This window comes from Camellia sinensis, chromosome 3 (genome assembly GCF_055761805.1).
Source record: "Camellia sinensis isolate YWXY chromosome 3, ASM5576180v1, whole genome shotgun sequence".
Lineage (NCBI taxonomy): Eukaryota > Viridiplantae > Streptophyta > Magnoliopsida > Ericales > Theaceae > Camellia > Camellia sinensis.
In genome coordinates, this window is record NC_138963.1 from 31,300,027 (window position 1) to 31,324,765 (window position 24,739).

The following is a 24,739-nucleotide window of genomic DNA, read 5'->3' on the forward strand; positions in this document are numbered from 1 at the left end:
ACCAAAGAAGAATAAAAAGCTGTATTGAAAAATAAAATACTACTCAAACCACAAAGTGAAAAACTCGCATTAATTTAGATAAAATACGTGAAAGTTTGTTTCCATAAAGCTTGTGAGGATTAAAAAAAAAAAAAAGAAGAAGAAGAAGCAAACTTTACACAAGCTAATAGATTTTATTTGAGTGCCAATACTCCCAGAACAGCTACTGGGACAACTATACATAATTTGATCATGAAAGGTTTAGTGACAAGCTCTGTCTGCCATTAGCAATGCTGCTTGGTGAGGGCCTCTGTATGATATACATATTATGTCTCACAACCTCTGTTGTGTCATTTTATGAACAACAACCGCCACCGCCACCGCCACCGCCACCGCCACCGCCACCGCTACCGCTACCGCCACCGCCACTGCCACCGCCACTGCTACCCCCGCCGCCACCACCACCACCATTGCCACCACCACCGCCACTGCTACCCCCACCGCCACTGCCATCAAGTTTCACTCCGGGAGATTCTTCTTTCTCAAGTTTCACTCCGGGAGATTCTTCTTTCTCGAGACCAGGGCCTTTCATGATCTGTAAAAAAACCAAAATGAGGGTAAAATGTGGGACAGAAAATGTACTTTTACGATATCAGTCAACATAAATATCATCTATTTAACAGTAGCATACTGTTGTTCATGTTTTATACGAGGTTGATAAGTAGTTAGGGTGATTTTGAACTTCCCATATATGTGTTAGTGTAAGAATCCATGCTATACTTGACACTTACTCATAATCAATGAAGAGGGATTGTTCAAATTCAATCCCAGTGTGTAGAATAATTATTGGACTAATACCATTCCCATTTTCCTAATTCTGCATTGTTATTCATGCAAATGACTAGTATATACCTAACATATTGGAATATAAGCTCTTCCAATAGTTAGAATTTCCAAACTCTGCATTGGTTTTTTGATAAATGGATGCCAAGCCAACTTGCGCGCATCTCAACTAATCTTAAGACCCTGAAGGTAACTACCAAGCAAACCTTAAGGACCTTAGCATAACTCAAACTCGAGACTTTGGACATACAAATGCCTAGTCTATCATCCCCTGCATACATGGCGACATTGGCAATATAAACTCTTCCATTGGTTAGAACAACTCCATACTTGGCAATGTAACTACAACATGGACAGTACATGAATATGTCTGCCACAATATAACAACAAAACACACACCATAGTACGATATAGTACGAGAAAAGGGAAGATAAATTTACTTTATTCATCTAGTTTCACAAGAAAGGCAAATGTAAAAGGTAAATTTATTTATTAAAACCCTTCCTTACCTTTAAAGCAAGCTCTTGAAAGCATTGATCCACATTTTTTTTAGTTTTAGCACTGCATTCATAAAATAAACATCCAAGCTGTTTTGCAAGTTCAATTCCTTCTTCTCTACTTACAACCCTTTCTGATTCCTGTAATCATGCATCGAATGAATTTAAATTCATAAAATGTGAATAGAAAGTGAAATTAATATGATTGAGGGAGAAATTATTAAAGACTATAAAATAGGTTATGCTAGAGACGAGTAATCATAATTAGTGTTAGGGAATTAGTGAGCCCACCAGGGAGCCCTCAAGCGCACACCAATATTGGCCCAATCCAATATGGAGAAACTCTAGAGTCCAGAGACGCCACATCAAGGCTCAACATATATTATTTGGAACTCATACTCACGTAAAAGTATAAGCCTGCAAGTGAAAAGCCCATTTAATGTATATTAAAACTCATATCTTTTTACTCTTTGTCTGATGTGAGACTCTATCTTCACACATGCTCCAATAATCTCCTCTTCATGTGTGAACCAAATATTGAGTCCCCTCAAGTCTTGATCTATCATCCGCAAGTTCATCATAGATAATTACGCACTCCAAAATCTTGATCTATAACTCTCCAACATCGAATACAACCTAGACCACTTGCACACTCCATCGTGAGCCACCATACTCCATTGAGAGCCACCTTGCTGCAGTCCAACCTTGCCACATGCACTAGGAATTTTCTTTACTCAATTAAGAGTCACCATGATTTTTTCTTGCTCTAGGAACCAATGCTTTGATACCATTTGTTATGGTATATGATCAATATTAAACACTAGGACCCAAGCAAACAATTACACATAACGAATCTAGAACAGAGAAGTAAAAGAACTACAAAAGCAACACGAGATTTTACATGGTTCACCCAAATCACAGGCTACGTACACAGAGTTACTACGGATTTACCAAGATTAATATGAAAGGAGTTATAAGAGTCTCTCACACTCAATCTCATAAACTCTCTCTCTACAATGATCTATCTCACTCTCGCTACTATGTATCTCTCTAAGATCACAAAACTAATGAAAGAATTAAAAAACATAGAGCTACATGGGTATATTTGTAGAACTAGCCTTAAACCCAATCCTAAATTAATAAGGAAACCAAAACTTAAACTAAGAGGAGATTTAGTCTTGTTTTAGGCTCCACCAACAACAATTAGATCCTCTAAGTTTCCATCAACAAGTTATCACATCACTCTCTACTTTTTTGCATATCTTTTCGTAAAAAATCAAAAAGTTATTAAAATAGTTTGTTCTCAAACGAGACCTGAGAATACTTTTAGTAGTTGTCATGTACATTGGGTCCACTTTTCCTTTCCATTTTAATGATTACAATCTTCCTTACTAAGGACATAAGCATATAAACATCAGATGTAACTTATCAACAACAAAACAAAACCTTACTTTGTCAACTTTATTTCCAACAGGCATCTTAATGCAATTCTTATTGGTGGAGTAAAGATCTACTTCTTTAGTCCATACATCCGACAAGTTTGTAAAGGTTTCCCTCCGTATTACATCATAAACTGTGGATCAAGGAAGGAGAATTGTGTTAATTCAATTAACGAAAATCGTGGGAGGATAAAAGCAGTCAAAAAAATTTTAAAATAAATTACAGAAGCTAAATCTTTACAAGAGGATGAGTTGTTGTCAACTAATTCAAGAAAATAAAAAACTAATTCTAGAAAATAAACTTTGCCTTGCATCTCTACAATATTATATGGTTGACGGCTTTACCAAGAAGAATCCCTTGGGCTGATCTATAGTAAGAGCTTATCAATGTCCTGTACCTCTCTTGTCCAGCTGCAACATATAACACCGAGTTTAGAAACCGATCACAATTTGTCTATAGAAAAAAAAATAAATAAATAAAAATAAATAAATAAATAAATTCACATTTTCAATGTGTCAATGAACGTTGTGGTGCACAACCTTAAATATTGTATGAACACTCATGTATGCTCTCTCTCTCTCTCATCATCATCATCATCATCAATGTGTTTCTTTCCCCCTCTCCTTTTGGCGATTCTGATAAAGAGTTTTGGATTTCCAAATCTAAACTACTTTTGTCTCTTAAGAGGAGGGGGATGAGAACCAACAGAATGAACATAGCATTTGATTATATGAAAGAAGCTATAAATTGCAATTTTTTGGATATACCTCACCATCACGCGAATTTGAGTTTAACCCATCTGGGGTATAAGTGCTCAATTTATTAATGATTGTTTGACAATGGGTAATAATATTGTCACATTTTTTTTCGAATATGGTTCTAGCCTTGTATGCGATGGGAAAATAGTTTGTTCAGTCATTCATTTCCATTCCACTTCAGTCCGATCCGATGAATGTTTCCCTTTTCTAGCCTTCATTCTTATTCAAAAAGGACAAAAAGGGAAAAAAAAAATAAAAAAGAAAAAAAAACATCAAACATTTCAAACAACATAGCACAAAAGAGAGATCTTTGTTTAATCAAATGGTGTGAATAATATATAACCAACAACACAAAGACAACTGAATGATGATCATGTAATGACTGTAACCATGAAAGCCCTATTAAAACAAGAAATTGAATTCTCATTTGGAAACTAAGATGAAAAAAAAATATAAATAGATATTTATGGCAACTTATTACCAGTGTCCCAAATGGTTAGCTTAAATTTTTTGCCCCAAACTGTTAGATATTTGATTTTAAAATCCACACCTGGTCACAGTTGAGATAAGATGCGAAAAAGAAAAAAAAAAACATAATTAGATATAAAATAAATTTAAAAGAAAAAAAAATCTTAGCCCCTCATGTATAACTCTTGATTTATTAAATCAATTTTAATAATATGTTCCAAACATTATAATTTCACTCGTAGAAAAGAACCATAATTCAGACTGTGTTAGAGAAAAGAATTACGGCTAGATTAATAATATTTGTATATCAAGTTACTTGTTGACAACTGGGTCCTTTGTTAATGCATTGATGTTTTGTTTTTTTCGAAGTTGGATATAAAAACTCATTTGGTATATTGTTTTTGTTTTTAAACTAAGTTTGTACTCTGCTCCTCCTATGCGAGATAAGTTTCCTTCAATATTTCACCTCTCCATATTCATTTATTATTTTTGATGATTCAAATCATCTATTTTATAGGTTTCATAGTAAAGGTTATACATATAAAAAATTAGATTTATCTGACAATTATAAACATAAAAAAAAATTAGGTTTTGTTACAAAACGAATGATTTTAGTTTACAATCTTATTTATTATCCTTTTTATAAAATAAAATATAATTTGTTCTTATATTTATATATGACTTTTATTACAAACTTAGAAAATAGACCGTTTGGATCATGTAAATCCGAATTTTAACTCACCAAAAAAATGTAAATGAATATAAAAAGATGCAAATATGAAGGGATCTCATCTTCTCCCAACAATGATTGAGACTTTTTTTTTTTATTTTTTTTTTTTTTAGAGATCCTCACAATTTTTTTTTGGATCTCTACTATTGATGGTGTAAGTCTTACACATACAATATATGAGTGAGTCTCACAAATATATCGATCCAACGAAAATTATAAAAATTTTCAAAGAAGGGTCTCAAGCATTTTTCCATCCTTTCCTCGGCACCAGCACTGCTAACCACTGCCAACCGCCAGTGACCTTTCAATGACTTTTCAATGATCTGATATGACTATCGACGAGACTTCGACCATCAATTCTGGCTAACCCCACTGTGGGTCACCACATCTGTTCATCCATCCACCCCCCACCATCAACCAGTATCTCTGAGAACTTGCAAAACTTCTTTTTTTTTTTCTAATTTTGTTTTCATTTGTTAAAAATAAATAAATAAATAATTTTGTTTTCATTTATTTATTTTTGGATAACAGAAAATAAGAAATTAACAACATTAACAAACAAACGATATTGAGAAGATTAAGCGAGTGTGTACCGATGGTAGGGGCGGAATATTCAGTGTATTTGGAGGTGAAGCTAAGGACGAGACTGGGCCGACTCCAAAGTCTCCTATTATCAATATCTTCAATGCCAAATCGTAAGCAATGTTCTGCTCTGACGATGAATCCATTGATGATGATGATGATGATGATGATGATGATCAATGTCTCTCAGTTTTGTGCTTTGCTCTTTCTCTCTCTCTCTCTCTTTCTTCATGACAATTGAGTTTTTAAGAAGAGAGAGCGAAGAACAAAAAGGCATAAAGAGGGAAGCGAATGGCATCTCTACAGACAAAACAGAGGAAAATTAAAATGCTATTCTTTTGCTGGAAATGTTTCGGTGTGTAATGTACATAGTCTATATATAAATTGAATATAAATTTGCATAATTTTATAAAAGTTTATGTGATTATGCGAATTTGTATATAACTTAAACATTTTTATAAAATTAGTTATGTAAGTACATGAAATTTACGTAATTTTGCGTAAAATTACATATATACATTTAGGATTGTGTAAAAAAATTGCCTGCTTCGCTAAAACTGTATCGATTCGCATCAATTCACACCATTTTATCCACTAATTGTAGTTCAAATTTTAAAATTTATAATTCATTTTCGAAACAATTTTGTTTCACTATAATTGATATATATATATATATATATATTTTAACTTATATTGAAATATTAAAATAGAAATGAGTGTGAAAGAAATTTAATATGTGAAATTTATTACAAATTAGTAGTTATATATATATAAAAAAAATATCATGTAAAATTAGTTTATGCTATATATATATATAAAATATTATACAAATTAGTGTTATATATTATGTAAAGATTTAATAATTTATTAGAATATTTTTCAATCCGTTAATTCATTATTTAATTTATAATTTTACTCTCAAATCACTTGGATCACACCAGGCACAACCTATACACATCACACCCTATACACATCCAATAATTTTCCTTTTTCACTTTTGCTTATCCATTCCATATGCGATTCTGTTTTCGAGGATTTTAAAATATTTCCACACCCACCAGAGGCGGTGGTGGTGTGGTGTGAGAAAACGCAGCTTTCTTTCTTGCTTAAAAGCTTCTTTTTGGTAAGGAGAAAGTTTATTCGATTCCATGCCAACCAGGAGAGATTTTGACTCTGTTTGATAGAGGTTTCCAATTTTAATTTCATTTCTTGCTTTGAGTGTAGTATTTGGTTATAATTTTTAAAAGAAAAATGCAGCATACCCCCAACAAAACAACCCCCCCACGTGGCACTGGGTGATTGGAAGGAAAGAAAAAAAAAAAAAAAAAAACTGGCCAATGAAAATGAGCTGGGTGCTGGGGGTGCCCCCAGCCGGGGGTCCCTAGCATCTCTGTTTTTAAAAATTGATCCCACACTTATTTTTGTAAGCACGTTTACTCAGTCATCTTTTTAGACATCTGGTCGGTTGATTGGTATAATATTCGTTTTTTTATCCTTGTTATTTTTATATTTTAAATAAAAAATATTTTCAGAATTTTTTTAAATTTTTTGAGCTTTGAATATAATTTTAGATTGTGTGATTAGTTATGAGTTATAAATTTTTGAATCAAATATCATATGTCATATCAAAAATTTCAAACTCAATTCAAAATTTTTTTTTAAACTCATAACCAAACAAATTTTTCATACTCAAATCATAATTTCAAAACTCACAAATTCAAAATATAATTTTATTTTCAAATTATAATTCTAAAACTTTATCAAACGCTGCCTTTATTTTTATGTACTAATTCCCATTCAGTTTACACACACTTAAAATTATGTTTAGTTGAAAAAATTGACGGAAAAAAAAAATAGAATGAAAATGTGAAAAAATTGATAGGATTCAAATTTCAAATTATATGTGATTGAGTTGGAAAATGAATTTAAAAGACATAAAGTGTGATTATATTTTTTTCTCACTTTTTCTTCTCTTTTGTTTTCCATTATAACCAAATAAAAAGTAGAATTGTATATATATATTTTTTTCATTTCTCTCATCAAATTCTCCAACGAAACATAACCTTAATGTAATTTTTCTTCAATATAATTTTGTTTTAAAATAAAAATACTATAATAATCTTATCTTTTTTCATCCAAACCTTAATTCTAAAACGTCACAACCATCCTCCATATTGTCAGCACCACTACTCTTCTATTATCTCCTACCCTTGCTTTGCTTTTTTTTTTTTCCCCTCCGCTTGCGACCACCTTTTGCCATGAATCATATATTTCCACTAACCTCTGTCACAAACTATCCACTTTTGAGAATGACTATAGAGGTCTAGGATAGAAAGAGATGGGCTGGAAGTGGTGGTTGTAAGTGGGTTAAGAGTGGTAGCGGTAATGGCGATGGAGGGTTAAGAGTGGCGACAACAGTTGTGAAGGTGGAGTGGGTTAAAATGAAAATATTATTAAAATAAAGGATAAATTACAAATACGCCGGCTGATATTTGATTAAAATACAAATCGCGCTCTGTAGTTCTGAAAATTACATTCAACCTCCTAAGATCTTTAATTTCATAACAAATCGCCCATTTTATTAATAAATTATCAAATCAATTAACAGTTTTTAATGATATTAGAAATATGTTTTAATTAACAATTTAGATAATTTTATTATTGCATAGGAGAACAATTATGAATTTTATTTTTTAGTTAATTTTGTTAAATAAAAAAATTTAACAAGAGGATGTTTGTAATTTTCCAAACCACAAGGGGCAATCTGTACTTTAAGCAAATCTCAGGGGCGTATTTGTAAGTTTTCCTGAAATAAAAAGATGTATAGTAATATTATTTATTTTTTTAATGTATGTACTGAGAAGGTATTCATTAAATGTATACATTGAAAGGAATTAGTGTATGAAAATGGAATTACCCGTCAACCAGTGACATAAAAAAATATAGTGCAAATTACAGAATAAATCTCAAGGTTTGATCTTTATAAAAAAAATAAACATTGAATTTTTAATTTTGTCAATTTAAATTTTAATCTTTTGATTTATTTTCAATTTAAACCATTTGTTTATTTTCATTAATTAAAACTGACAGAAAAATAGTATTTTAGCCATTAAAATAAATACAAATTTACATAAAATGTTTAAAATATCATTTTTCGTTAAGTTTAATGACTAAAATACTATTTTTCTGTCAATTTTACTTAACAAAAATAGACAAATAATTTAAATTGAAAAAAAATTAAAAGATTAGAGTTTAAATTAATAAAATAAAAAATCCAATATTTATTTTGTTATAAAAGTCCGACTCTAAGATTTTTCATGGTTTTTTTTAGGGTCTGCAATCCTTATGGTCATGTTTGTTGCTTTACATTGCTTTAGCTAGTTTGCTCTATCTTAGCTTGTCTTCAACTTTGTGGCCCATCAACTATTACTTATTGCGTTTACTGGCTGCCTATGCAAACACTTGTGGTAGTTTGGCGGGCTAATGAAGAGTATTAAGTAGCACGCCACACACTTCACACTTTGGCAAGTATCCAAAATGATACCTTCAATTTTGGGCAGAAGAAGGTTGCACAAAGCAATAAACAAGAAACAAATCAATTAAATTTTTTTCACTGAAGTTGGCAGAATCAGTAAACTCGAATCAATGTTGAGAATAGAACCTTCAGCCTTCATAGCCAAGTGGTGGTACTGGGATGTACTGGTCTTCATTAGTTTTAAATGGAAGCAGGGCAGTGCCTTGTGTTCAGTGTTCCATCCTGCTCCAGACAATGTCAATTCAACAGAGATAACTTGACCAAAAAATCCAGAAGTATGTTATGTAGCACTTAAAAAGCAATATGATACTGATAAAATGCCCGGGCCAGCATAAGAATTTTTAGTGTATCATTATATATGTTGTAACAAACTGCACACAATCACAGGAGAAAAAAAAATTTGAAAGCCTAGACATTTTTTATGCACTCTCAACAAGAGAACACTAGCTTTCATATTTGTAAAGCATACAGCAGCGGAGACCTTCTTCCCCTTTTAAGTAACCCTGGTAACAGAATTCCATTGTGGTTTTTTAAAATGTCGGAACCATCTTGTCAAGCAGAAAGGGTCAACGGCAACCCTCACCAGTGGCAGAAATAAGTTATAATCCGGGGTGGTCTTTTTAACTCGCTACAACATTTGGCGGGAACACCTTCTGAATAAATTCTAAAAAGCGCTGAGAGTAGAATGTAGGATCCACTGCAGATATTGACACAGAATCGAATTGAATAGACTTGTATGCATGCTCAATCTTCTTACTCATGTTGTAGTCCTGCAATATGTCGATGATACCAAGGTACAATACGACATCATATACTTCGTGAAACATCTCTTTATCCTCTTTCCCTGGAATACGCTCTGCTCTTGCTGGCATGTTCACTCCAAGCTGGATTTGGAGTCTGCTTAACCAGATATGAGGAAAAACCAAAACCAAAATCAATTTCTATGTGTTCTTGAACAATATGGCAAAATTTTCCCAAATGTTAATAATATGTCCCCTATGAAGCACCGGTACTCCTAAAATGTTGCCGTACAAGTACCGGGTACGTACCTGGTACGGGTACGCGTACCGGTACGGCTGCACGCGTACCGGGTACGGCCAAAAGGGGTCTGGTACGTCTGGTACATTTGGGTACGGCATGGGTGCGGAGGGGGTACGCCATGGGTGCGGAGGGGGCAAAAAATACTCAAAAACTACATGTATACATGTATACATACCATAAACATACCATAAACACATCTATAGAGGGAATCGAGAGAGAGACAGAGGAGATGGAAGAGATCGAACCTGATAGTGTAGAGAGGCGTCGCCTTTGTGTGCTAGGGCAGTGAAGGATTCTAGGGTTTTCTCTTCGATCGATCGATCGATCAATCGTCTCTCTCTTTGACCGATCTTCTGCTCACTGTTGATCGATCGTCTTCGTCTCTCTCCTTTCTCTCTCTCTCCGTCTCTCGATCGCCTCTGTTCTCTTGTTCTCTCTCTTCGTCTCTCGATCGCCTCTGCTCCTCTTCGCCTCTCGATGATTTCTGCTCCTCTTCGCCTCTGCTCTCTCGCCTCCTCTCAGACATAGTATAAGACATATGATACATATACTATAATATAAATAATATAAGATATATAATATAATATATATAATATAAGATATAACATATAATATAATATATATTATAATATAAATAATATAAGATATATAATATAAGATATAATATATAATATAAGATATATAATATAATTAGTGATACATATAATATATAATAATATAATAAATTTTTATATATAATGTAATTAATCATGTATAATATATAATATAATTGATCATATATAATATATATAATAAATTTTATAAATTATAATTTTTATCATATATAATAAAAATATATATATTTATTGGCGTACCGCAGCCGTACCCGTATCATACTTTTTTAAATTTTGACGTATCGACGTACCCGCACTCGTACCCGTACCGTACTCGTACCCGTACCTGTGCTTCATAGTATGTCCCCCTCCCCCCCCCCAATGAAATGATCCTTTACTATGTGTCTTACCACAGAACAATCATAACAATTGTTCAAACATGTAGGCTTAGTCATTTTGGTGTTTTACCTACATCAGTTAAGTTGTGAAAAGTGAATCGCTCATTCATGCTTTCTGCCGGAGCTTTTGCAGAAATTAACAAGAATTCTCTTCTAGTTTAATGATCATACCTTGCTGTTCCCGGAAGAAGAAGATCCACTTCCTCATCACCAGTAGCAGATGCAGCTTTCAATCGGCTACCTCTGATATGAGGACCCAGGACAACACTATTATCATCAGCTCCACGAGGGACCAAAACAAGGCCTTGTGGGTTGCTGGAGATCTTGTCCTCTATAGGTTCTGATTGAATCATCCAAACAATAGATGACAAAGTTACATTTGCATTCTTATACAATTTCAGTATCAGAAATTATTTTTTTTGCAATTCAACGCTTGATACATTTTGACATTCAGGAAGTTTTTTTTGCTTTTTGTTTATTCTCGGCTAACATTAAGTAGGTCCAAACAGCAACATATTCAATTACTGAAGAAAATCAGTTGTTCGACATGAAGCTCACCTTCTTCTGCAACAATTCCCAATCCATCTGCTGTTATACTTCGATTGAAAGGCATACGAGATAGCAGGTGTGGAGGGGCTCGATAATGGACGCCCATCAGAAGGCTGTAATCCATGATGTGCTCTGCTTCCAAAAATTTACTATCAATTTCAATCTGCCTACATAATGAGAGATTAGATAAGTAGTCAAAATATGCATGAAAAGAGAACCATAAGTATTAACACAATAAGAATGAAAAATATGTTGAATTTAAAATTGAATAAAAATATATATTTGAAACCATATTTGAAATATAATTTTTAACACACATGTCAAATTAAGCTTTGGAATTTTTACGGAAAAACATTGAAAAAAATTATTCCATTTTATTTTCATAATCATTGAATGCATTTCTTTTGTTTATTTCTTCCGATGACATTAACATGAGTGTACTTGTCTTCTGTCAACTTATTTTAGGTAGAAATAAAATCATTAAGGATTTCAATATACAGCTTCATTCTTTTATCGCACATGTAATAGAACTTGTCATTTTCCCAAGTTTCCTGTATGCCCAAGTATACAGGTAACAAATGGAACTTAAAACAGTTCACGAATAGGGCAGCAAATGATATAGAAAAAATTTCATGGACTACTGGCAGCTCGAGAATAATACTTTTTGTCTACAATTTCATAATAACAAGCTAGTTGAAAACAATAGTAGTTGTTTTCTGTTTATGATTTCATGATAAGAAGCCAGTTGAAAACAGTAGTTGTTTGTAAAATTGATACAAGATCAATATCTGAAACACCAGCTTGAATTATCGAAGAGGTAGTGCAAATAGAAATGACAATTCAACCTCAAAAGATTGTTGGTCCCAAATCTACAGTAACCAAATGAAGAACTCTGTGAACTTTAGTAAAACCTTTTAATATGTAGCAAGGACATAACAATTTTAAGCTACACTTACTTTAGTAAAGCCACCTGCCATGAAGGTTCCAAATGAAAGCAATAGTCCAGATCCAGATCTTTTAGTGTTGTATTCTCATCAATTTCAACCTTGTCAGTTGAACGACCTAGGGAGGAACCCTTCAAATCAAATCTGCGATGGATCCTTAATTCTGTGCAGAACATATTCCCCATTACTACAAAGCGAAACTGCAGCACAAGAATTAGTTTACAAGAATCATATTCTTATGTACATAAAGCATTTTACTTTCTTGAAAGTTCATTTCGTAAAAAAAACAGTACTGTTGGAAAATAAGGGGAACATAAAATTATGTGCCTAATTCCAGTGTGATTTACTGAGGTAGCATTAACTAATAACCAGTTATGTCATCATTGCACATGAAATAAGTTTTCTGGCAATAGGGTTATAAGATGCTGTTTTAATTACCTTTTGGCCACTAGAGGGTTTGATCCTGTGGAGACCAAAAAATTTAGTTATGAGTGTGTTATCATATGTCCGAACATGATGGTGATAGTTTGGAAGCATCCGCAGAAGAACCTGCACATAAGAACTTTGATCACTAGAACTTCAACCACAATTCATGGAACGGAAACAAAAAATACTTCAGTAATTAGAGGAATGTTCCAACTCTGCAGAACTCGATTGACAAATATAATGTATCTTATGACTAAAATGCATGCCAAGCATAATACAAGTCATAGGATTAACAAAAAGCAATAAGTGGAGTTCTAAAAATCAATATAAGGCAAGTTAGTCCTCTTTTTTTTCTTCTTTTGTTTTTGTTTTTCTTTTGGTTGGCTTTTGTTGAGAAAGGAGTTCAGTTAATGCAGCATCTGGAACTGCTTGTCCATCTTAATCATCTTTGCAAGTTCATCGTTTGCAAACACAGCCACAAGAAGTCCTTGGTAGTTCATTACTTCCTCAAGCTCCTGCTATGTTCAAGTTTCAAGGAGCTGTCTTGGTTTATCTGAAGCATTAGGTGGATCTTTACCTCAACAACAAAAAATTCTAAAGCATGAATATGGGACAATTAAGGTTAGTATAGTAATAAGATCTTATTGATATTAATAAACCATAAATGTCATAGATGAACAGAAAGAATCTATAGATCAATTACAGGTCATACCTCAAATGCTACAAAATTAAATTCCACTAGAACAACATGGAAATTAAAAGCAGCCAGGAACTAATATGCACACCTTAGTTTAAAATTCAGACTTACTGAGGATCCCCACATAAACATAATTATTATATATATTTTTGGGTAAATTACACTGACATCCCCTGAGGTTTGATCCGACTATATCCCACCCCCTGACATTATAGAAATTACATTCCTCTCCTGTGGTTAATAGTCTCATTTCACAAACCCCTAACTTATATAAAAGGCAATAACTCTTGGTAGAAAAACAGAAGAAATTACATTGAAAAAGAAAAGTAAAGCAAAGGAAGAAAAAAAGAAAAAAAAAAACAAGAAGTAAAGCAAAACAAAAAAAGAGAAAGTGCATGAATTCAATATCTTTTTTATATCAACGTTAATTCTGTCTAAATAATTACTATGGCAGGGGGTCAATGTAATTTTCCAAATGTCAGGGGATGATATGTATTAAACCCAAACCTCAGCGGGTGTAAATGTAATTTACCCTATATTTTTTTATCAGCCCCCTCATAAACATACAATTAGCATCCTTACAACCCATGAGTAAATCAAAAACAAGATTTGAATACTTAATTCTTTATAAAGAACTGTGATTTTTCATCTTCAATTTTTGCCAAAAGCTATAAACCACAATAATATCCTATAGATGCAAAAACAACCTAGACCAGTTCTTTGATACAAGATCTTGATTTGCATTTCTCCTTTCCTCTTTGGCATCTGCACATCAATAATCCTATTTAATCATGCTATCAACAATCCTTTGAAAACAAAATTTATAGATTGAAATTGGTTCATTCTTACACAGAAGAAATATGTGTCACCAATGTAAGACAATCAAACTCCTCAAGTTTAACTTCAATTTGCATCGTGGTTCTTATTTCTTAGCCAATCTCTATATGGGGAGAGAAAATTCAATACAACGGCGATACCAAGTCATCGATGACACGTGATACATCACCTTTCAATAAAAAGTACCATGTATGCATAGCATAGTCATCAACGACACGTGGTGTCACCTTTCAACTATCTCGTGGTGTATTTTTATTGGATGATAATACCTCATGTAGGTGATGACACCTCATGTAGGTGATGACACAGTATCGCTTTAACACTGAAGTTTTACCCCTAAAAGGGATATAGAACTTATAGTCCAAATGCGGTTGTTAAAAGATATCATGAAATGACCCCAGAAGCGAACCATGACTAACATCATACTTCTCTCTAGGGAAAAAGTCTTTCTACTCTGAACACTAAAGGTGATGACACCTCATGTAGGTGATGACATGGTATCGCTTTTACACTGAAGTTTTACTCCTAAAAGGGATATAGATCTTATAGTCCAAATGCGGTTGTTAAAAGATATCATGAAATGACCCCATAAGCGAACCATGACTAACATCACACTTCTCTCTAGGGAAAAAGTCTTTCTACTCTGAACACTAAAGGCAAGTACCCTAAGTCAACAAGAATTGCACAGCAGTTTTAAATTATCTAAAGTACAAAATACTAACTCTATTTAAATATAATATTTTAAAATCTCTTAGGTATAGAAATTTGGTATTGGGTATTTTTTTGGGGTGTAAGGAATATATTTCAGATTTTTATCTTTTTAACCTTGGTGGGGAAACTCCTATTTAAATTACCACAGTAGTTGGAGTGAAGTTTTGGAAGGTAATAATGGTGATTTATTGTGATTTTGATCGTTCATTTATCAATACCAGGTAGATTTAAGGTCTCTTTGACATGTTTAGTTTTGGGAATTAAGCCTACATAAAGGCTCAAACTAGAACTCTTAAGGGTTCTGACAAATTTGAGCTTAATTAAACTATTGAAGAGCTTTGCTCTCTCTCTCTCTCCACCTTATTTCATCCAGCACTCGTCTTTTCTGCTCTAACTCATACTCTTCTCCATTAGTCCCCTTGTTCTTTCAAGATTCCTTGTCCTTTCTCTATCATCTCTCATATTGAGGGACCCTAGTCAAATCCTTTATAAATCAACAATGAGTACTCTATTGCATAAGCATAACATATAAAGAAGGATCTGTCAATGTACAAGAATTACTGAAACACTACAATCATAACTCGAGAAAAACAAGATGAAAGAACATATAAAATCCAAGACATGCCTATATGCAAGGTGCAAATTGAGATGGCGCACCTTTACTTCAGATTTTCTGAGTGTCTTAATCATGAAACGATCATCCTGGGACAGGAAAAAAACACTACCACTTTTTCCCGGAGATGAAAGTTCCCTTAGAGCATCATTGCCACAAATGGACATCATGTAATCAGCAGCATCAATCTTAAACAACTCCCTCAAATTCCTACAAACAGGAACAAAATGAGCCTTCCAAGATTTGATATAAATGTAACTCAAACTTACTGTTGCCAAGTGCTATAGATCTCAGGTATAGAACCATACTATGCAGCTAAGAGATAAGTGTACAACTTAAGAAGTATGACAAGTAATTTAATCAAACAATACCATGCTCACACTTTCATCTATTCTTAATGGAAGTCAGCCACCAACCTGAAAACCATTGGACAATAATCTTTCCACCTAAAATCCTCTGAATGATGAGGCGGCGTCAACTGGGACCCTTCTTTAGGGAAATTCATCCAAAAGCTTGCTCGTGGGCCAAAATCTAAAGCCCTTACTTCTCGCCTTTGTATGGGTGTAATTTTCCCCACAGTATATCTGATCATAATCTAATCCATGTTCAGTATCTATACAATAGAATATGAGTTTAAATCCCAAAAAAATAAAAATAAAAATTAGATTCCTGCTGCAACATGATATGCCAAGCAATCTTCATAGTATGAGCGAAAGAAAATCATGACTCCAAATTGAAGAAACTAACAAAATATGCAAAATTCTATAAGCACAAAGTAGAAATGATAGTTTGTGTCAGCACAAGGAGAAACCTGTTACAATTCTTAGGTATTGGACAAAAACAGTAAAACAGACACTTGGTTCATTCTCATGCTGTCATAATAAAATCATCACATAAGGTTCATTCTCATGGTGTCATAATAAAATCATCACATAAATCCTTCATGGTTTCCTCCATGGGTGGTAAACTTAAACAATTTAGTGATGCAGATAACAGAAAAGGTAGAAACTCACTGTGTTATGCTTCTACAACTTTTTACACCTTATTTGTCTTTCCTTCACATTTTTTTTCTTGTACACCTGATTTGATTTCAGAAGATTAAATAACTGATCGCTGTATAGATAACATTTCCCTACAGTCCAGGAGTAGTCAAGGGGACCTACAATGACCTTAACTACAGAATTATGTGTTGGGATTTATTCCATATCCCCCAATGCGAATGGAAGCAAACCCACACACACACCAAAAAGAAAAAAAATCACACATATTTACGTGGTTCGGCCCAAATTGCCTACATCCACGGGAAAGAGAGCATCCACTATAAATAAAATAGGGAATACATGTGAGATGGTCAAAATACTCAAAATCTACACCACTACCCGAACCCATGCTCAAGGATAGTTGAGCCCTTACTCACCTCGGTCCCCACACGGTATTTTTTCTCTCACCCTGTACATCTCTATTTTTCCTCCTCTCAATCTCTCTGAAAGAAACTCTATAGTCCACATGACTATTTATAATAGTCTATCCATGAGAATCCTAGTTCTATAGAATTACGTAACCAAATCCTATATATATTAGGCTTCCCAGTAGATTTTAGATTCTACTATCCTAACCCAAATACATGTATAAACCAACCTAATAATCAATGGGATCACCTTTATCACATGGGTGGACTAATCCTCACATTATGATTGCAATTTGATTTTGACCTGATTGGAAGACAAGCTTCACTTTGCGAAGACAATTTTATTCTGAAGACAAGAAACCTATTCTATTTTTTTTTTTTCATTTTCGTTGAAGCATGACTCGTAGAACATCCACAAAATTGCAAGAATTGATCCATCAGAGGTCCACGAAGATCAGCCCAATTAGAGAAGTGTAAACCTACAAACAAGGTTTTAAAAAGCGGCCGCAACCGTTACGTAACACTGTTACGTAATGGTTTTGGCGTTTACCGCCACCCGTTACGGCCACTTTTGCAGTGTGATTGAGATTCACAGGTGTGTCGACCGTAGCGGCTGCCATAGCGGTCGTAACGGTGTCGTAACGGCCTGTTACGCACCGTTACGTAACGGTTTCAAACTGTTTCTTTCGAAAAAATACACAAAAAAAAGCTGAAAATAAGGGAAGAGGGATAGAGAGAAGAGGGAAGATAAAGAGAGAGAATGGAGGAGCAAGAGATAGAGAGAGAGAAGAAGGAAGATGAAGAACATGTTATTGATTTGTTGAAACTGTAAGACCTATGCTATTCTATTCAGCTACTATCACTAAACCATTTTGTTTGTGTGTGTCTATCTATATATTGTTTGAAAATAATAATAATAATAATAGTTTGGTCATTATCTATTTAGTTTGGTTAAAATATGTATATATATATTTAGGCTCTTATTTATTCTCTTACTTTTGTCATTGTTTATCTTATATATAATAGTTAGTAATTGATTTTTTGTATAATATAAAGTTATTAATTATTAAAACAAAATGTAAAAAAATCAGTTTATAATGATTTAAAAATATGAAATATATTGGATCATACTTAAAAATTTACAAAAATTGATCAATATTTATTTTTAACCCAATAAATATGATCATGGAAAAAAAATATGCGTATCGGTAAATTTTTTTCAAATTGTGCGAAAAATAAAAAAATTCACGATTCCGGTTACCGCAACCATTACCCTACGGCTTTTACACCCCGCAACCGCAACAGCGTCACCGCCACCGTTACGGCCACCGCAACCGCTTTTCAAAACCTTGCCTACAAACTTCTGTCCCTTGCTTTTTATGATCCCACAAGTTGATTCTGACTCCTACGTGACTATATCTTAGGCACCTCATGCTTCAGTCAGAAAATGTATCCTGTTTCATCCTTGGCCTGTGAAGCAAAGCCCTTACAAAAACTTTAAGCAAAAAAAATCACAAGCACATCCAGAGGAATTATATGTGAAGAGAACCTTCAAATAGATTGCCCAGACTCAAGCCTATATATAACTACTCAAAGAACAAAGAGAAATAATTGCACACAACAATTCAGTAGTGATGCCAACAGGATGGCGATGCTGATGCTGACGTACAAACATATCAAAATACTACACAACAACACACGCACATGATGAAAATTTTGCAAAAACAAAAAACAAGATGTACATTTGAGGGCAAATATAGTTTTATCTGAGAAACATAATAGTCAAGGAAGTAAGAATACCTGATTCCAAGCTGCAAACTGAGCATTAAATCATAACTCCTGTGACCTTTAATAATTGTTTCACCTGGCCTCTTTATCTCCTTAGCAAGTTTCTTTTGCTGCTTTTTTGCTCTCTTAGATGATGGCGAAAAACTATTATTTAAAACAAGCTCACTAATTAAAGCACCTTGCATATATACTCGTTCGAGGATCGGAGCAAATTCAGTGGAGTCATTTTCCCTGCCTTCTGAAACTGTCTCAAACAAACCCATTGATGAATCATGTCCAATACCTTTTTCAATAGATACGCCCATACTCCAGCGTCTTTCTAAAGAAACACTGGTGGTGCGAGAGTGCTCCATAGACGAATTACGTCGAGGTCTCTGGTTCTCAGCAACCTTGGTACTTCCCATATCAACTGAAGAAGCATGACGAAGGTGTGAAACTTGATTCTGCTTTCTTAAATCTGGCAGCAGCCCTCGTTTTCTCAAAACATTAAGATGCAACTCTTGTCCAGCTGGAAGCTTGCTGCCTTTTGGATAAAATGATCCTTTTCCATCTTTCAAACCCCATGTCCACGTTCCAATATAGCAACTTCCATCGCTCCATTTATAGACTCCAAATCCATGCATCATGCCATTCAACCAGCTTCCTTCATACGAGTCCGAATTTGTCCAAGTCAAAGTTCCTTTGCCTGACATTTTTCCTCCTTTCATATTACCCAGATAAACATTTCCACTAGCCCACGTATACTTACCAGGCCCTTCCGGGGTTCCCTGAATCCAAGCTCCTTCAAATACATCTCCATTAGGATAAACTTGATATCCCAACCCATGTTTAAGATTCAACCTCCACCGTCCCTCATATTTCATGTTATCAGGCCCAATATATGTCCCTATCCCGTTCATATAACCGCCTGAAAATTCGCCTTTATAAACTGCTCCAGAAGGCCATTGAAGTTCTCCAAATCCATGTCTCATCCCCCGTCTCCATTCGCCCTCATATTTGCAACTACCTGACCAAACGTACTTCCCTGTACCCTCAGGCATGTTGTCAAGAAGGGACCCAGAATAAGATTCCCCATTGGACAGTACGAGCTCTCCAGCTCTAAAGCCCACTGCCCCAGAAGTAGAAGCAACTTCCCTATTTGTTGATACGCTTGGGTGGTCTTTTTCATTAAAGGAATAGGCATCAAGAGATTTTGTCCTGTCTGACAAAGAAAGTGCTCCCACGCCACCAACAATGGCCCCAGGGCCAGACATGCATAATGCCTGAAAGGTCTCAGTTTTTTACAAGAAAGCAACTCTCCCAACTGTTCTCATGAGCTATGGGACAACACATCATGACATAGAAATATTTAAAATGGAGTGGCTCTAATACCTAGAAGCTCCTTGTTCTTTGACCTGTTTGCCAGAGAAAGAAAGAGAATCAAAACCCTTATAATACCCCAGAAACTCCTTGTTCTTTGACCTATTGGGGGGAGAGAGATAGAGACGGATCAATTATTATGTTCAATTATGTGAAACTCGTCCCTTTTCTTAATACAATGAAAGAAAATTATAAATTCCAAATAATTATAAGATGAAGATGAAATTTCAGACAACAAAAGCCTGTGCAAACTCCAATTCTCATATTCCTCGCATTCCACATATTCTAATTTCTACCTACATTGTACGGATGTGATTATAATTTTTTGTTAAACAATTATTCCAATGAAATTGACACCTTGACATAAACTAAAGAAAGGCCAGGACAGTGAGTAATAATGATGACTAGTTGAAAGGGAAAGCCAAGTATGGTGCAAGAACAATATGCAGAGGCGCAGAGATACTTTAACATCTTCAGCTGTTACAAGTGAAGGTGTAACCAAATAAATAAATAAATAAAATACACAAAAGGTTTAAAAAAAGAATCATCTAAGTCGACATAACTTTAGGCCATAGAACTTCATGTAAAAAATTTCCATGAAAAACCAATTGCTAGTATTTTGGTGTGTACAAAAGGTGTGGCATGACCATGTTTCAGAACTGGGTAAGGGATATGATAAAATGTAAGTGAAGTATATGAAAAGGCATTATGACAAATTAGGCTTCGAGCCAATCATTTGAAAGACAGGTGCACTAAATCTCACTAGTAGCCCTAGCATGGCATCAGGGGATATAGCAGTCACATCATATAATTTTAAACCTCAAACCTGAGGCACCTGTGGCAAAGGAAACTACATCAATCCCAATTCCTTGTGTTACCCACTACCCAAAAGTTCAGCTTACATACATTCCATGGAGCCTTGCCAAGAAGGTCTTGCCTAAATCTTCAAAAAACTTCATGTGAAAAAAAATAAATAAATAAATAAAATTAATTCAAATTAACATATCCAAAGTTCCCAATGCTCAGGGTGGAAAATAATAACCTTCATCACATAATCCATGCTCCTAATCAAAAGCCATGTGTGAATCCTATAGCCAATGACCAGCCCCAACCTTCTAAAATCAATTATATGTAGGGTTCTCCAGTTTCCAGCCCATTCTTACAGCCTTGGTAAAAGTTTGAACCTGTGCAACTTAAAGCTTGCACACAGATTGTTTAAGCTTGCTGATAAAAAAACAAAAAAAATAAATAGAGACTGTTTAAGCTCTATTTTCTCAAAAACAATTCTTTGAATGTGAAAGTTGTAGTTTTTATATACAAAGGACACAAGATTTGACAAAGGCCAAGTAAATATATATATATATATATATTTGAGATATTTCCCCCCTTTTTTATCCTGAAATTTTGTTAAAATTGAAATATTTCCCTCAGGTTATAGATGAGATTATATTTTTAAGAACCACAAAAGAGGGGGGGGGGGGGGGGGGGGGGGGGGGGGTGCGGATAATGCTGACTTCAAACCACAAGCCTCATCAGGAATCTGAAATCTCATCGAAGTGGCTGTCTGGTGCAAAGCCCCAATGTACCAAAAATGAGAAGCACTTTAATGCCATCCACAAAAAAGAGCAGTGATTTCAATTAAATCTTTTATTTAGTTTTTTTTTTTTTTTGTAGAAAATGAATGAGAATTTTTGAAAGTCCTACCAAAAAAAGAAAAAACTGCCTAAAAATCTTTTTTTTTTTTCAATTAAATTTTCTTCTTCTTTTTTTTTTTTTTTTTTTTTTTTTGGTCTTCTCTAATTTTCATTTATTTTAAAATTTTCAACTTACAAATTAAAAGTCACTAAATTAAATATTTTAAAAAAAATCCTACATACAAAAAAAAAAAAAAAAAAAAAAAACCAACTAAAAAATCTGCTTTTGATTAGTTGAAGGAGATAGGTTGGCATGGGAAAGGGATTGCAATTTTGTAGTGGGGGTTTATGTGTGCACATGCATTGCAATTCATCTCAAATTGTAGTGTTTCATTTGTTCAAATTGGATTGCTCAAACTACATAACCACCATTTAATTTAGCCCCCACCCCCCGCCCAAAAAAAAAAAAAAAAAACACTAATCACAGACTTCAACAATAAACACAACAACAGAATCATGAGAAAATAATTCAACTACTGAACACACAATGACCTCAATCGATACAACTCCACAACTAAATTCTCAAATTTCTTTGCTCAAAGATCAACAACACAAGCTCAAATTATACACAAATATATATATATATATATATATATAGAGAGAGAGAGAGAGAGAGAGAGAGAGAGAGAGAGAGAGAGAGAACCTGAAATGAACAGAGAAACAGAGAGTGATCTCAACTATGTTGGAAATTTCGTTTACATTTTCGATCGATTCATTTTTCAACTGCAAATGGATCGAATCCCAAGCAGGAAAGGCAATCACAGCCTTAGCCAGAAAATAACGTAAGAATATATAGATAAATGTACACGCTTATTAAAAAAAAAAAATATCAGTACAAGCCATATATTGTTGTATAAAAATAAATTATTTAAATATATAGTTATTAATGATTTATGTTTATTTTATTAAAAATTTATACTAAAACATATAAAGGTTATGTACGAAGATTTTTTTTTAGTGATGTGTGTGAAAAGACAGGTATACCCATGAAAGGTCATACGAATAGACTGTGGTTTCAGAGGGACCGACCAAATCTGACTGTTGAAAATATTTATATTAGGCTTACCTGTTATGGTAATTTTATAACTTCTTATGAATTATTTTATTTGATAAGGAGAGGATGAAAACGTCGCTTTTGGGTCCTTTCTGTCTCATGTACGACAACCCATGATACAACCGGGTCGGCTTGGCTTTTCTTGGAGTGGTTAAAATATTATCTATATTATATATTATATAAAAAAAAAGAAATTTTTAATCCACAAATCTTGTAGGAGTTAATATCTCAATTTTAATTTTTTAATTTTTTTGATTTAAGAAAAAAATCTCAGTATTTATTGACTTTTCTTAACCCACAAATCTTTTTAATTTATCTTATTCTTACTGTTATGCCTTTTTCAACTTCTTCAATACACTATAGTTAGTGATGGGATTGATAAATTATTTTTATAAAAAATCTATAAAAAAAATTTATATTAAAAAAATATCTAAAATAAATATAAATTCTTATTAAATCTATATACATATATTATATAAGTAAAATAGGATTTCTAACCACAAGTCTTATACATGTCCCAATATCTCAAACTAAGGGATTGTTTAGAATGAATTATATAAGTACACTTTTTGGATAAAAAAATAGAGGAAAAAAAGATGATTGTTTATGATAACTTTTTAACTTTTTACGAAAAAATATGTATTAAAATATTATACAAAATAACAAAATTATCGTATTACCCCTATGCCCTATGCGTAGTGACAATGACTATTGAAGGAATATTACAGATGGCTTTCAGTTGTGTGGTGGGGGCAGGCATGCTTCAAATTATATATATAGAGGATGAGGTTTCCCTCTAGTCTTCATCAAACTTTAGGGACTTACCACGGGTCTCGTTTAAATAATTAGAACCGACCAATGTGTAAAACTTGTTGAGTACTATATGCCTGTAAAAAATTACGTTGATTGGTCGTCGATAGTTATATGATCAATCAGTTTTGTATAAAAAAAAATGGACGGTAAAAAACAAACAGCTAAAAAAAATCTGATTTGATCACAAGCTATCCATATCCAATCAACGTGATTTTTTACCGACATATAGTACTCGACGATTTCTACGCATTGAACAGTTCGAATTACCTAAACGAAACCCGTGATGAACCCTCACAAGCCCAACAGTATCCTCTAATCCAATGAAAGACTGGAGAGAAGCCTCATACATAGTGCACTGCACAATGAGGGTACTTGGCTTGTGTATAGTACAAGTTCATTGTTGCACTTGGCTTGTGCACTTTACTTTTCTTTTTTTTTTTTTTTGATAAATAGTGATAATTTTGACTTTTTTAATAACTCTTTGATTTTTTGTCTTCTTTAGATTTATCCAAACACCTACTAAAATTTCTAATTTTTTGATTTTAAATAATTAAAAAAATCCTCTATAACTCTCATTCAAGCAAAAATAATAATAATAATAATAATTTAATATCTCTTGATTTATGACTTTTAAATGAAAAATATGTCAAATATATAAAATAAAAAATAGAAAATATACTAACCCATTTCAAAATTCAAATTTAAGAGGCGCTAAATATTGAGAGCATTTCATTAATTTAAATTTATAATTTTAATGATTTATCTCATAATATATAAGTTTTAAATAATGATCTATTCAATGATTTATCTATATATCTATATATTATTATAATTGCAAAATATTGTCATTTCATTAAAGTTAAAAGTTGTAATTTTTTTTCTCAAATTTTTTTATTTTGTTTAATTTTTTTATTAATACTTGTTACAATATGATTGGTTTATAAATTAATTTTATATTCTTGAAATAAAATTTGGATTCTTA

At 33.3% G+C, this 24,739-nt stretch overlaps 1 protein-coding gene and 1 pseudogene across 4 annotated transcripts; both read right to left on the reverse strand.

Annotated features, from left to right (window-relative positions):
- Nucleotides 1-56: 56 nt before the first annotated feature.
- Nucleotides 57-5,566, reverse strand: LOC114295448 (ras-related protein RABC2a-like; annotated as a pseudogene). The gene is made up of 6 exons (XR_014363715.1): nucleotides 5,309-5,566; nucleotides 3,999-4,067; nucleotides 3,104-3,169; nucleotides 2,771-2,892; nucleotides 1,332-1,460; nucleotides 57-574 (listed from the first exon to the last, which is right to left on the reverse strand). The product of XR_014363715.1 is annotated as a ras-related protein RABC2a-like (transcript).
- Nucleotides 5,567-9,088: 3,522 nt separating this feature from the next.
- Nucleotides 9,089-22,763, reverse strand: LOC114295446 (phosphatidylinositol 4-phosphate 5-kinase 9). 3 transcript variants are annotated; one of them, XM_082919449.1, is made up of 10 exons: nucleotides 22,534-22,726; nucleotides 21,239-21,420; nucleotides 18,850-20,231; nucleotides 16,058-16,225; nucleotides 15,686-15,851; nucleotides 12,796-12,906; nucleotides 12,370-12,557; nucleotides 11,423-11,580; nucleotides 11,036-11,204; nucleotides 9,089-9,729 (listed from the first exon to the last, which is right to left on the reverse strand). In XM_082919449.1, exons 3-10 carry the CDS (start codon nucleotides 20,088-20,090, stop codon nucleotides 9,453-9,455), a joined length of 2,478 nt encoding a protein of 825 aa, XP_082775575.1. In that variant the 5' UTR covers nucleotides 20,091-20,231; nucleotides 21,239-21,420; nucleotides 22,534-22,726; the 3' UTR covers nucleotides 9,089-9,452. The 3 variants fall into 3 exon arrangements, with proteins under 3 accessions (XP_082775575.1, XP_082775574.1, XP_082775576.1); XM_082919448.1 differs by lacking the exon at nucleotides 21,239-21,420 and having other exon boundaries at nucleotides 22,534-22,763; XM_082919450.1 differs by lacking the exon at nucleotides 21,239-21,420 and having other exon boundaries at nucleotides 18,850-20,298.
- Nucleotides 22,764-24,739: the final 1,976 nt, after the last annotated feature.